The 13145-nt window shown below is 43.4% G+C and overlaps 1 protein-coding gene across 2 annotated transcripts in view; it reads right to left on the reverse strand.

Moving 5' to 3' along the window:
- The window catches only part of CDYL (chromodomain Y like), a 185845-nt gene extending 173261 nt beyond the window's left edge, over positions 1 to 12584 (reverse strand). The window contains exon 1 of one of the 2 annotated variants that reach the window (XM_047733769.1): positions 12199 to 12584. In XM_047733769.1, the coding sequence (XP_047589725.1) occupies positions 12199 to 12222 (24 nt within the window). In that variant the 5' untranslated portion in view covers positions 12223 to 12584. The remainder of the gene's footprint in view (positions 1 to 12198) is intronic. The other variant, XM_047733771.1, reaches the window with a different exon arrangement.
- Between the last annotated feature and the right edge of the window lie 561 nt (positions 12585 to 13145).

A 13145-nucleotide genomic window follows, 5' to 3' on the forward strand; every position in this document is an offset into this window, starting at 1 on the left:
GGAGGGGCACCTGAGTGGCTCAGTTGGTTAAGTGACTGCCTTTGGCTCAGGTCATGATCCCAGACTCCTAGGACTGAGTCCAGCGTCAGGCTCCCCACTCAGTGGGGAGTGTGCCTCTCTCTGAGTCAGTCTCTCCCTTCTCATGCTCTCTCTCAATAAATAAAATCTTAAAAAAAAAAAAAAAGACTGAAGGATTCTATGTTCACTTGGCTTTTTCACTAAGAACAGGAAGCTAAACTTTTCTGAATAGTTCGATGCCATATTATATGGAGTGCAGCAGGGTAGAGCTCTCCAACAGGGGTTGGATGAGAAGAAGGACTGAAAGAGTGGGCAGGTGGTAAAGACAGGAACTCTCAGTCTCATTGCCCTTGACCCAGAGTTAGTAAAGGCCAAAAATGCAAGAGAGCTAACGAAAACGAAAGAAAGAAACACTAATTTGGAAACAAATCTTGGATCATTAATTGATCCTACAACCATGCTGAGTGACAGGAGCTTCTGATATACACCCTCCCCCCAAAAGCTGAGACATCACTGCACCTGGGTCTTAAAACACTCTTTCTCTGTAGGTAGTAGGTTCTGTAGTTTGAACCACCTTCACAGGGATTCAGAGAGATGCCTGGAGGGGGACGGAACCAGACTGGAGCTAGCCCAGCAATAAAGTGGGTGGTGCAAGGGTGGATGGATGGTGAGCACAGCCAGCTCTGCCCCCAGGATCACTGCCCTAACCAGGGATACTGCTAAGGAGAGAAGGGCAACTGAAAACCAAAGAACCCTGTGACAGGGTAAGGGCTCTGGCTCACCTCACATCACCTGGGGAATTATGGGAAGCAGTTCTGCCTGATTCAGTGAAGGACACAAGGGTATCCCTCCTCCCAAGGAGCAGAGGAGATAGTCAGCTGTGGCCCTAACAGGTAGGTGCAGGAAGGGAGCTCCTGTTTGGTAGAAGGACTCTGGAAAAATCGTGGTCACATTTCTGAGTGGTGGAAGTGGTGAAAAAGCACATGAAGGATGGAAATTTCCACCCTATTTTTAGTTCCCACCCCAGTCACTCAGGAGAGTGAGGGGCTCAGGAACACAATGGGGCATTCCAATCTTCTGCCTATTGCCTCCAAGGGAAAACCGAAGTTCTCAAAGCCATGGTCACATGAATGTCCTTACTTGCTCCAATCAATGTTTCCTTCTCAAGCTCTAAGGAAACACACTTCCTCAAGGGGAGACCTGTTCCACTCTATGTAAGGCCTTTTTAAAAACTTACCAACTTCTAAGGCATGTCCCTCTACTGCAACAGAAATCAGCCAAGACAAGGACTCTGAGGTTTCAACCTTCCTTCCAGGGGGATTAATGCATATAAGAGACTTGCATTTTAGAACAGTCCTTTCTCCACCTGACCCTCTACTTCGTGGTTTTGGTCTTTTCCTCTCCCAGGCCATCTTTTGACGAAGGTGGGGTGCAGCATTGCTGTAAACCTGCCCACTCATGACCACAACCTCTTTTCTGTTGGTTTTGATCAGGTTCCTGGGAAAACTGAATGTGTCTGATTTTAACACATTAACTCCCTCCTGCCAAGATGGGCCCACACATCTTGACAAGATCTCATTCCACAATCTTTCATTTATTTTAAATACTTATTTACTTAAGTAATCTCTACACCCAACATGGGGCTTGAACTCACAACCCTGAGAGATCAAGGGTTGCACACAACTCCGACTGAGCCAGCCAGGCGCCCCTCATTCCACAATCTTTTAAACTCATTGTACATAATCGCTGCAGTTTCATTTTTAAGCAGTTCCAACCTACAGCCACTTAGGATCGTCTCCCCTAGAAATACATTTTTAGATAAATATCTATCAATTTAATCAAGACATTCTCAAAAAGCTCATTTATGAGCTGAAACTAGTGGTGTTGAATGGTGGCATATAAAATAATTTTGGAGAAAATTTTCGTCACATGTGCACCCTGAGGGAAGAGTACTAGAAGTCATATTCTAGTTTACACCTTCTGCCACATACACCTCTCTCTCCCTTCCTAGAAATGGTAAATAATCACAGACCTCTTGCTTTAATAAGCTTGAAAGCTTATCTGCATACAAGAGGGAAGTTAGAGGACTAAGGCAGGGGGCCTGTTTGCTTGCCAAGAGTTGGAGAGGTGGCTAACCTCCACCTCAGGTGTCCGAGGTGAGATGGGCAGAAGATTTCCCTCTGGACTGCACACATGAAAAGCTAAATAAGAAAAAGTGAGCAGACAGAGTACTACTTGCCGGGCCAGAGCTTTACCAAGGCAATAAGCAAGTACAGAGGCTGGAGTCAAGAGCCAAAACTAATGAAGGCTCAACCCAAAGGGGAGATGGCAGAGGGATGAAAATCATGTTGAAGGACCAGAGCTGGACATGGGGACAAGAACATTCAGGAAGAAAGAGGAGATGAAAGACAGGAAGTTTACTAAGGGGGTACCAGCCTAGCCCATGGGCAGGGAGGAGTTCTTCAGCCAGAGAGGCTCCTATTCCAACAGGGACCCCACAAATGCTCTTATGACTGATCCCAAGGAACAGCACAATCGTCATTTTAAGCAGAGAATCAGCAGATAGACTCGAGGTAAAAGCATCGAGTGCCTCTTCAGGACACCCAGAAATAAGACGACTTGAGGTGAAAAATAAGTATCTTTAAACTTCAGTGATAAGAATTACTGAAATGAGATTAAAAAAAATTATTTTTTGATCACTCAAGTATTCTCATTTACAGGTCACCAAATCAGCTAACAATTCTTTGACCTGGTGTCATCACAGAAGACAGACAGCAAGCCCCTGCTCCTCACTGATGCCCACACCCAGTGGGAGATCGAGAGCTGTCTGAAGACACTAACTCACCTTCCCAAAACACCAACCTGACCCAGGGCTTTATGGAGAAGTATGTACCAGTAAATATATTTAAAGACATTTAATATCAAACCAAAACATCTTCTATGGTATATGCTGTTAACTTCACAAAGATTTAAGTAACATGAGAATTCAAAACCAGGCCAGGACTGCAGCAGGCCATCCATCCCCCAACAACCACCTCCCACTCTTCAGGAGGCTACGTGATCTCTTGCTTCCGCTGTTAGGAATACTTGGGTAGAATCCTTGGAAAATACACCATAAAATGAATTTTGTCACTTACATGCCAAAACCTTTTCAAAAAAATCATTTTTGACAGCTCTTTTCAAGATATGGCTTTCTTTTCATAAGCATGCCTTTCACATGCTCTGTGGGGCTAAGGAGCCCCTACCTTCCATGACCCAGAGGTGCCGTCACTAGCTCATCTCAAGAGCAATTTTATTAATGTCAACCCACATGCCTTTGATAGCTCTCTTTCCCTTACCATGTAGCTGTTCCTAACATTATAAGGAAGTCAGTGAAGTGCAGGCATATCATGCCCAAAATAAAGGAAAACAGTCTCCAAGGGAAACCCAGAACTGTTCAATGTATACAGGGTGTGACCCCGTTCTACAAGTCAAAAAGACTTTATTTGGTCCAGGTTCTCACATATTCTAAAGAGCTGAGACACCCAAATTAGCTACATGTTAAAATAGGAAATGCTTCTGTATGCAACTCTGTGATGCCCTAAAATCCTAAACACACTACTGATGAAAAATGGGTACATTTTAACCACAGATATTCATTATCTCCAATCAACATCACTGGGCTCTATCAATGAACACTAGGAAAATACCAACCTCTTAAAAACTTCACATTGCAGAGCCCATTATAAATGAAAAGAAGACAAAAAGCAAAGGCATTTCCTAAATATATTGTGGTTAACTTCTCCGACTAGAGAGTATTTTTAGATATCCCCCCCAACACTTTTCACCAACAGCTAAACACAAATACTATGATGAACGTTTCAAACGCTCTTTATAGTACAATTTTCTTCCAAATTATTTTAGAAATAATTTTCCTCTAAAACACCATGTAGGGTTTTTTTCAAACAAGATACCTAAATGCACAATTCACACACACATGGTATAATTTCCAACGACATAACTCCAGTCACTGTAATATTTGTATTTCAACTAAAAGTTGGCCATTTTTGCCTGCTCACCACATTCAGGTCCTCAGATTAAGCACTGCAACAAACCAAAAAAATATCCAACCATTCCAGAAAAAAAAAAATACACATGGTATTATTTAATAACCTGGAGAAAGTAATACTTCAAGTGCAAATTAGTAATCAATAGCGCAAAAGAAAACAATAAATTATTCACAGAGTTTGGAGGGGATGATTCCTACTAGTTGTGAATTCTCATGAGGTCCCAAATGAGGACTGACACTGAAGCTAGCAAGCTGGGAGATCCATCTATTGGGAAAATGGCAGCACAAAGGTAGAAATGGATGGACTATGCAGGTGTGGACAAAGTAAGCCAACAACTATGGCTTTAGTAGCCCAGATTACATGAACAGGCCAAACTCAGGTAAAGAAAAGCTTGAGAAAATATGCTTAAACATGAAGGCTGACAGAACAAAGATGTTGAACATTCTGCCTTAGAAGCCTTAGTTTTATAACTATTATATCATTTTCATAATCAGTCCCATAACTCTCTCCAACACAACCATAAAGAATGATTCAATCATAAAAGTAAAGAAAGAAAACAAGCTACAGTTCTGGGGTGGAGGGAACCCCAGAAAATGTAGAAAAAATATAATTGTTGAAATTAAAAACTCAATGGATGGGTTACATAGCAAATTAGGCACAGTTCATCAGTGATCTAGAAGTCAGATCCAAGGAAAAACACAGAATACAAACAAAACTAAAACAAGAAGATGGAAACGAGAGGGTTCTTACCCTCTGATAGGGAGGATAAAATGAGAAGACCTTATAAATAACTACTTGGTGAAATTCTTGAAGTGTATACAAGAATAGCAGTATTTTATGACAAAATGGACAAACTTTGAGAACAAGGCAAAACTGACAAAAGAAGCACATTTATAAACCTTATTAATAGAAAGTCTCAACAGAGATATACCATAATAAAACTAGAGAACACGAAAGTCAAAGAGAGGATCCCAAAAGCAACCAGAGACAGAAGACAGATCTCCTGTAGAGTAACTACACCTAAGCTGACAACAACCTCTTCCACCATAATGGGAAAGACAGAACACAATGGATTAAATATCTTCAAATGCTTAAAGAAATTAACCAATTAACTGGTTTCACTTGAAATCAATTCTATTTTCCTAAAATGAAGGCAGAGACATGTCCATACAATGGGGAAAAAAAAGAAGAAATTTCCACCAATAACCCTTCACTAAAGAAATCTCTAAAAGGTACACCCAAGAAAGGAATCCCAGAAGGAAGTTCTGATGATCAAAGAAACTGGTAAAGATATGGGTAAATCTAAACAAATATTGTCTGTATACAATAATAATGTCCTATTGTATAAGTTTTTTTTTCCCACGGATGGTAACACTGGAAAATAACAGCATATAAGTAAATTCGGGGGAGCTGGATCAGAATTAAAGGATTCTGAAGTCCTTATACGTCAGAAATGAAGCTAAAATATTGCTTAACTTTCTTTTTAACTGAAATACAGTTGACATACAATGTGACATTAGTTTCAGGCACACAACATAGTGACTGGGCAAGTGTATACATTATACTATGCTCACCCCAAGTGCAGCTACCATCTGTCACCATATAATCCCATTACAATACCACTGACTATATTCTCTTTGCTGTATCTTTCAGCCCTGTGACTCATTCATTCCATAACTTGAAGCCTGTTACCTCCCATTCTCCTTTGGATTGACTTTAGACTTCATGCATGTATAATTTTGAGAATAGCCACTTAAAGAAATAGTGTACAACTTCCAAATCCAATCAGTGAAGTTTTAATATGATTCTACTGTGGACTCTGGCTGACGTCAAGCTGAGTTTGGCAAAAATAACGTCAGAGTAATCAACAAAGGGCAGTGAAAGTCAAGTCTTAGCTCAAAGATCTCAAGAACAATTTTAATACTTGTTTTGGGTCACAGATCCCTTTGAGGAACAGATGAAAGCTACTGATCCTCTCCCTCAGAAAAACTCTTATACAGACTTGTACAAATTTTCATACAAATGGGAAAGACTTTTCCCGGACTCCCCACAGAATACAGATCCCCCAAGGCCTTGCACAGCTTAAAAGGCTAAAGAGAATTAAGTTTGTGTGGGAAACAGTAAACTCAGAAGTTCTTCTATTCAAGAGTTGAAACCGCATATGCAAAGGAGGAACTAAGTGTAAAAGGAACAGCACAGGGCATAATTTCTGGGGGAAGGAGGATTCTGGAGGGAAAGGGTCACAAATGGAGAGTCATTCCTATAATTCATGCTTTCATTAAGGTGTAATTCAACAATTGTGCAACAATTGCAATATGTGAACTTTGGGAAATAATGATCAGAAAAAAAAATTCCTAGTTTTAAAGAGTGTAAGCATCAATCTTACAACCTGATGGACAAGTATGTCATACAATGAAGACAGAAAATAGACATGAAAGCATCCTTAGCTAGCTACCTAGTGTTTTTAATACTCCCTTCCTGGAATGACTCAGTTAACAGCCAGCAACAAAGAGCCTGAAAAAGGACTAGTCTGGTCCACCTGGAGTTCTTCGGCAAAGGCAGATCCTAACCCCTCCCCACCTCAACAAGGAGTGTAGCCTCAGTGTCAGAAAACAAAGACCATTGCAATCCAAAGGCTCCTACATCCACTTGCATTCCATAAAGAAGCTTTTTGGAAACATAGATTCTGGTCTCCATTCAAACACTGAAAACTACACTCTCACAGTTTGGGCCCAAGAATCTGTATTTTAAAAGGACCCCAGATGATGCCGTTGCACCCAGAAACACATGCAATATAAAAAGTACTTATTCACAAAAATTGGACTCATATTGGCTTTGTGCATCACAGATATTCAAAACTGTGAATCAGAATACTGCAAATAAAGTATTTCCTATACATCATGAAAATATCTTTGATGATTAAAAATCATTAGCATGGAAAAAAATTTAATGATTTTTAGATATTATAGAAAGAAAGACTTATTCTAGTATGCAGGAATTAAAAGCAAATTCAGAGGTAAAGCACATGGGATGTCTCCATGCTATTGTTTAGGCAAATAAATAATATTCTCAGCAATTCACATTCAAGATATTAATTTTCAAAATACAAATTTGACTTTACTGCCCCCCAATCAAATCCAGAAGTCAAACAACTCTCTTTTCTTTTTCTTATGTTGGTTAATCTTTTCAGAGCCATGCACATACAACAGATGCAGGTTTATCTTGACCAACATCCATTGAAAGTCTCTTGATCTCTGTGAATTTCACTGGAATTACACAAGCAGATTTAATTTATAACTGTGCTTTTGGTCAATGTACACAAGATTTGTGTGGTGCATAGGAGACAGAGCAATGATATCCCAAAGCAATAAGAAAAATTCAAAAGACTTACCTTTCCCCCAAATTCTGATTATCCTTCCAAACTAACCCATTTTTAGACTTTTTTTTTTTATAAGCCAGATACAATTTCATTCTTTAAAACTTACTTCCAAGGTGCCTCGTTAGCGCAGTAGGTAGCGCGTCAGTCTCATAAAACTAACTTCCATTTTTGGTAGACCGGAATATGCATATGTTAGATAATTTCTCAGAAGGCCATGACTAGATCACTGAGATCTTACTAAAATTTAAATTAGCTATTATAATAGTTCTCAAGGGAAAAACCCCATATCCACTGAGAAAAAAAAGAATTATTAAGATATACATATAAGGAGAATGTATCTCCATTCTACTACAGTGTGCATTCCTTATTCAGTCCCACATAAATGAAGTCTTATGGTGATCACGTCCTCCTGATCCACCGTTTTCTTTGGTGATATAATCAATTTACTTGATGCTTTGAAATCCCAAATAACAAACGAAAACAGGTTTGGTTTCAGGGTTTGAGAGCTGGGTAGGTTTTTTTCTTTCTTTAATTAATAATGGAAAAAGATGTGATGATGGGTGGCTCAGTCAGTTAAGCATCTGCCTTCAGCTCAGGTCATGATTTCAGGGTCCTGGGATAGAGTCCCGCATCGGCTCTCTGCTCAGTGGACAGTTGCCTCTCCCTCTGCTTCTCCTCCCTGCTTGTGTGCACATGCGCAATCTCTCTCAAATAAATAAATAAAATCTTTTTTTTAAATAAATAAAATCTTAAAAAAAAAACCAGAATGGAAGAATATAAAGATGTTTCCCAGAATAATATAATCATTTAACACTTGGGTATAGTACTTTATCAAGTGGAAACTCCTTTTACATGCTAAGGTCATATAAGCTTCACATCTTACTGATAAGGAAGTTCAGGAGAGAGAATTTCTGAAGACACATAGCTATTTCCTTCAGTATACAGCAGGAAAGAATGGAACCCAGTCCAGAGCTGGGATTGGAGCTAGAAGGACTTTAATTATTTCACACTCCACTTCCATATGCCTCAACCTCAGTTCCTGAGTAGCTGGTCATCTAAAGCAGAGGTGAGCAAACAAAATCCAGCCCATGGATTTTGTGGAACTCATGGGCTGAGAATGATTTTTACATTTTTTAAGTGATTGGAGGGGACGGGGAACAACGGGATTTTATGACATGTAAAAATTACATAAAATTCATATTTTACTGTCCATAACAGTCTTATTGGAAAATGGCACTCATTCGTTTAGGCACTATCTATGGTTACTTTTGCCTTACAACAGCAGAGCTGAGTAGTCGCAACAAAGACTGCATGGTCTACAGGGTCTAAAATATCAACTGCCTGGTCCTTCCCGTAAAGTCTAGACTCCTGATCTACAGGACACTTATCTTTTTTTGAAAGTTATGAAGTACTCAGCAGAAGTAAAAAATCTGTCTTTCCTAATCCTAGCTGCTAGAGATACAGGGAGTAAATCCATTCTGTCTTCAACAGATGCTCTTCCAATTTTATAAGGCGGATGCTCCACCCTATCTTGTTCCCTTATTTTTTATTCACATAGTTACAATAACCACTTTAAACATTTGGGGCGCCTGGGTGGTTCAGTGGGTTAAAGCCTCTGCCTTCGGCTCAGGTCATGATTCCAGCGTCCTGGGATCAAGCCCCGCATCGGGCTCTCTGCTCAGCCGGGAGCCTGCTTCCCTTCCTCTCTCTCTGCCTGCCTCTCTATCTGTCTGTCAAGTAAATAAATAAAATCTTAAAAAAAAAATTTACTGAGGACCTATTACCATATAGTAGGCACCATGCTAAGTGCTGGAGATCTCATTTCTTTTTAAAAAATTTTTTAAATTTTTTTATTAACATATAATTATTATTAGCCCTAGGGGTACAGGTCTGTGAATCGCCAGATTTACACACTTCATAGCACTCACCATACATAGCACATACCCTCTCCAATGTCCATAACCCAACCACCCTCTCCCTCCCCCCACCCCCAGCAACCCTCAGTTTGTTTTGTGAGATTTGGAAATCTCATTTCTTTTAGGTGACAAAATAGAGGCTTAGCAATCAGATAATTCACAGAGGTTCACACAGCTACAGCAAACCTGTGCTCTTACCATACCAGGTTACATCAAGAAGCAAGACTTTGAACTTCCTCCTTTGTCAATACATCCCTACAGAATTATAGAGTTTGAGGCCAAACATGAAACTTCTGTTTTGATTTATGCAGAACCAAACAAAACAAAGCAACTAATATCCATAACCTTATTACTAAGGTACCTTAATGTCCTCCCTAATCTTGTCAAATAGCCTGTTAGGCTATAGTGTTTATTTATGATTATCATTTCAGCCTCACAAGTAATATTGTCTCGATTAAAACAGTATAATTTTCTCTATTCTTAGAAACACAACCAGGCCTCAGGGAGACATGTTAGATCAGTTAAAATATGACAATAACCACCACTTACTGAGTGTTCACTATGGGAATTGTGGGGTATGCGTTACATTTTTTTTTCATCTGAACTTCACAATTCTGTGAGGTAAGCATTGATCCCAATTCTGCAGATGAGGAAACTGAGCTTTCAAGCTAATTTGCCCAAGGTCACAGGATTGGAACTCAACAACTAGGTTTTCTGACTCCAAATGCAGGCTCTCAACCACTATGCAGAACTTTCAAATATCAACTTTCAATCATAATATAGTCATAGAGTCAGCGTTGCCTACATGTAAAGATAAAGAAGTTAGAGAACTTATCCTGAAGGATACTATTGCATTATTTACTATCATTTCAACTATACTTCTGTAATTTATTTCAAAACTAACACAAAACCCAAAATTAGAAGGTCAATCATGACAGAATAGCATTTCTTTGTGATGTACTTAGTTCTTCCCCAATAAATGTCGAGGACATGAACCATCCTCATACTTTTTTGCCTCCCTAGGGAATCACCCTAGAGCAGACATTCAATGAACATGCTGAATGACCACTAATTTTGAACAAAATGTGACTTATACATGAAATTCTGCCAGGAAAGTAGTGACTAGAAAACCTAAACCTAAACCAAACCTAAACCTAAACTAAACCTAAGAGAAGAAAAAATAAAGAACTAAATTTAATTCATAAAGCACTGGCAGTAAACCTACTGTCTTCAGGAACACTTTTAGACACATAAGATACAACTTATGTATAAGGTGCTACCCTCACCCAAACACTAATGGAATGACTTAAGTGATCATGTATTTATAATCACAAAAATTGAGTGAATAGTCAAACCTAAACTAGCAAAGAATAATCTAATGCAGAAACCAAAATCCCTCATCTGTATTTTCCCAACTGTTTATCAGCCTGAAAGACCTGCATTTATCTTAGCCTCTGCCTATGGACCTTCCCCAGGCACATCACCTTCCCTCCTAGAAGGGAAACTTCTTGAGGACAAAATCTTTTTCCCATTTACCTATCCAAATGACCCAAGATAGTGTCTTAAATAAACTAGGGTGCAGCTAATGGGTAAAATGGCTGAAAAGAATGGAACGTTTTCAGTGCCAGCCAAGGTACACTGACCACATACAATGCAAGGGGAGGCAACAATTTTACCATTATTTTTACAAAAGGCAGCCTCCTCCCGAGAACTCTGCAAACACTTGCTTTTAAAAAGCAACAAAAAGTTGCTAGAAGGCTATCACTGTCGAAAAGAGAGTGCCATTCTATGCCAAATGCAATAATGAAACCTCAGAAGGTTCACCGGGTACTTACTAGGGGTTGTCAAGGGCCATGGGGTTCTACTGGTTACAGACGCTTACTTAAGCCCCTAAACACCCAGGTCCCTAAACGCATCATAAAGGTGAATCCAGAGAGTATCCCGAAGTTTAAGTCTCCTCCGAAGATTGTATTTATAAATATACATATATATACACATATATAAACAGAAAATCATTTATCCAAAAGAACCGAAAGCCTTCCAAGCTTCTGTACTCCCAAGGAAGTCTACTTTGAAATACGTCAAGAAGTTACACCGAGGCATACAAAAATATGTCTAAAGATCCAAACAGAGAACTCCAAAACTAGAAGTTGAAGCTGGCAAACTCATCGTTCGTAACTTATAGCTCTGATTGTGCCCTTTCTTACTTGCAACGCTGCGGCGCAAATGAATGACGGTGTATCAGCGTTAAATTTAAATTTCCTGGCTCTGGCCACAATGCTAACCTAATTAAAGCATGTGGTCAGCGTTTAGCATTTTCGGTGCGTTATTTTGCATCGCTTTGACTAGGGACAGAGTCGAGACAGTTGCACTCTTCCTCTCGGCCCCCCACTCCCCAAACCGGAGGCAAAACCCTCTACAAAATGCTTTATTAAATGGACAGGAAAAACACCCCCGCACCGCCTACAGACCCCGCCAAGCAGTAACAGGGGCTTCACACCCATTGCCCTCGCCAAGAACACTTTGGGCTCAGTCTGAGCAAGTCACTGGTGTCAGCGCTACTTCCCCACGACCGGAGCCCCCACAAGCGCCCGACAACTCCGGGGAGCACCCCCCCACACACACACCGCCCGCCGGGCCCCTCGGAGCAGCGTGGCTCCGGCTCCCCTCGCACACATTTCCCGTCCAGCAAACTGCGGCCGCGGAGGGGGAGGGGGCGAGGCGGGCGCCCGCGGCGGAGCGGGGCCGTCGGGCTGGACGCCGCCGGGCCGGGGAGGGGCGGCGCGGGGCGGCGGGCGGGGGCGGCCCGAGGGTCCGGGAGGGGGAGGGGAGGTACCTCGTACAGCTCCTCGGAAGCCATGGTGGGCGGCGGAGTTGCGGGCGGGCGGGAGGGGCAGGGTCGGGGCGAGGCGCCGCCGCCGCCGGGCGGCCGACACTTTGTTTCAGTTGGGTCCCTGCGTGGCCTGCGCTTCCTGCTCCCGCTCCCGCTCCCGGCGCCAGGAGCTCAGCACGGACGAGCCTCTCACACTCACTGCCAGTGCGGGCCGGCGGCGGCGGCGGCGGGGTTGTGCGCAGGAGCAGCTGCGCAACGCGCCCTCCGCGCCCCGCGCTCACTCCCCGGCGGGCCGGCTCGGGCTCGGGCTCATCGCGCCCCGCCGCGGGGCCGGGCCGGGCTGGGGCGGGCGCGGCGGCGGTGCAAGGCAGCGCGGCTGGCTCCGTGGCTCCCCCTCTCCGGTGTAGTGCAAAAAGCTTCCTACTTGCGACCAAAAAACCTGCCCCGGCTACTGAGCATGCCCAGTGCGGCTGCCCGGGCCCGGCGGAGCCGTGCTCCCGCGCTCCGGGTTTTCGGACCGCCCGCGCGGGAGGGGCGGGGAGGCAGGCGGGGCGGGGCGGCCGAGGGGAGCAGTGGGCTCCGCTCCGGGCCGAGGCGGGCGGGCGGCCGCCGAGAGCTAGCCGGCAGGAAGGGGAGGAGCCAGGGAGCGGTGGGCGGGGCAGAGGCGAGGCGTGGGCGGGGCCCCGGGAGCGGTGGGCGGGGCCCCGACTTCAGCAAGTCCCCTCCCGGGGGTCGGACCCGGCGGCCGCGCTGCCAGTCTGCCCATGTGGACGTGGGTGCCGGGATCTGGGACGGGCGGGACTGGGGGGCGCCTCGAAGGTCGAGGCGGACGGCGGCGGTGCCCACTGGGGCAGGGACTGGCGGGCCCGAAGTTGGGCAGGGGGCCGTGGGAGCGAGCTGCCCGCGTCCGAAGCCCACCGCCCCGACGGCAGCGGCCGAACCGCCAAATG

This window comes from Lutra lutra, chromosome 6 (assembly GCF_902655055.1).
Source record: "Lutra lutra chromosome 6, mLutLut1.2, whole genome shotgun sequence".
NCBI lineage: Eukaryota > Metazoa > Chordata > Mammalia > Carnivora > Mustelidae > Lutra > Lutra lutra.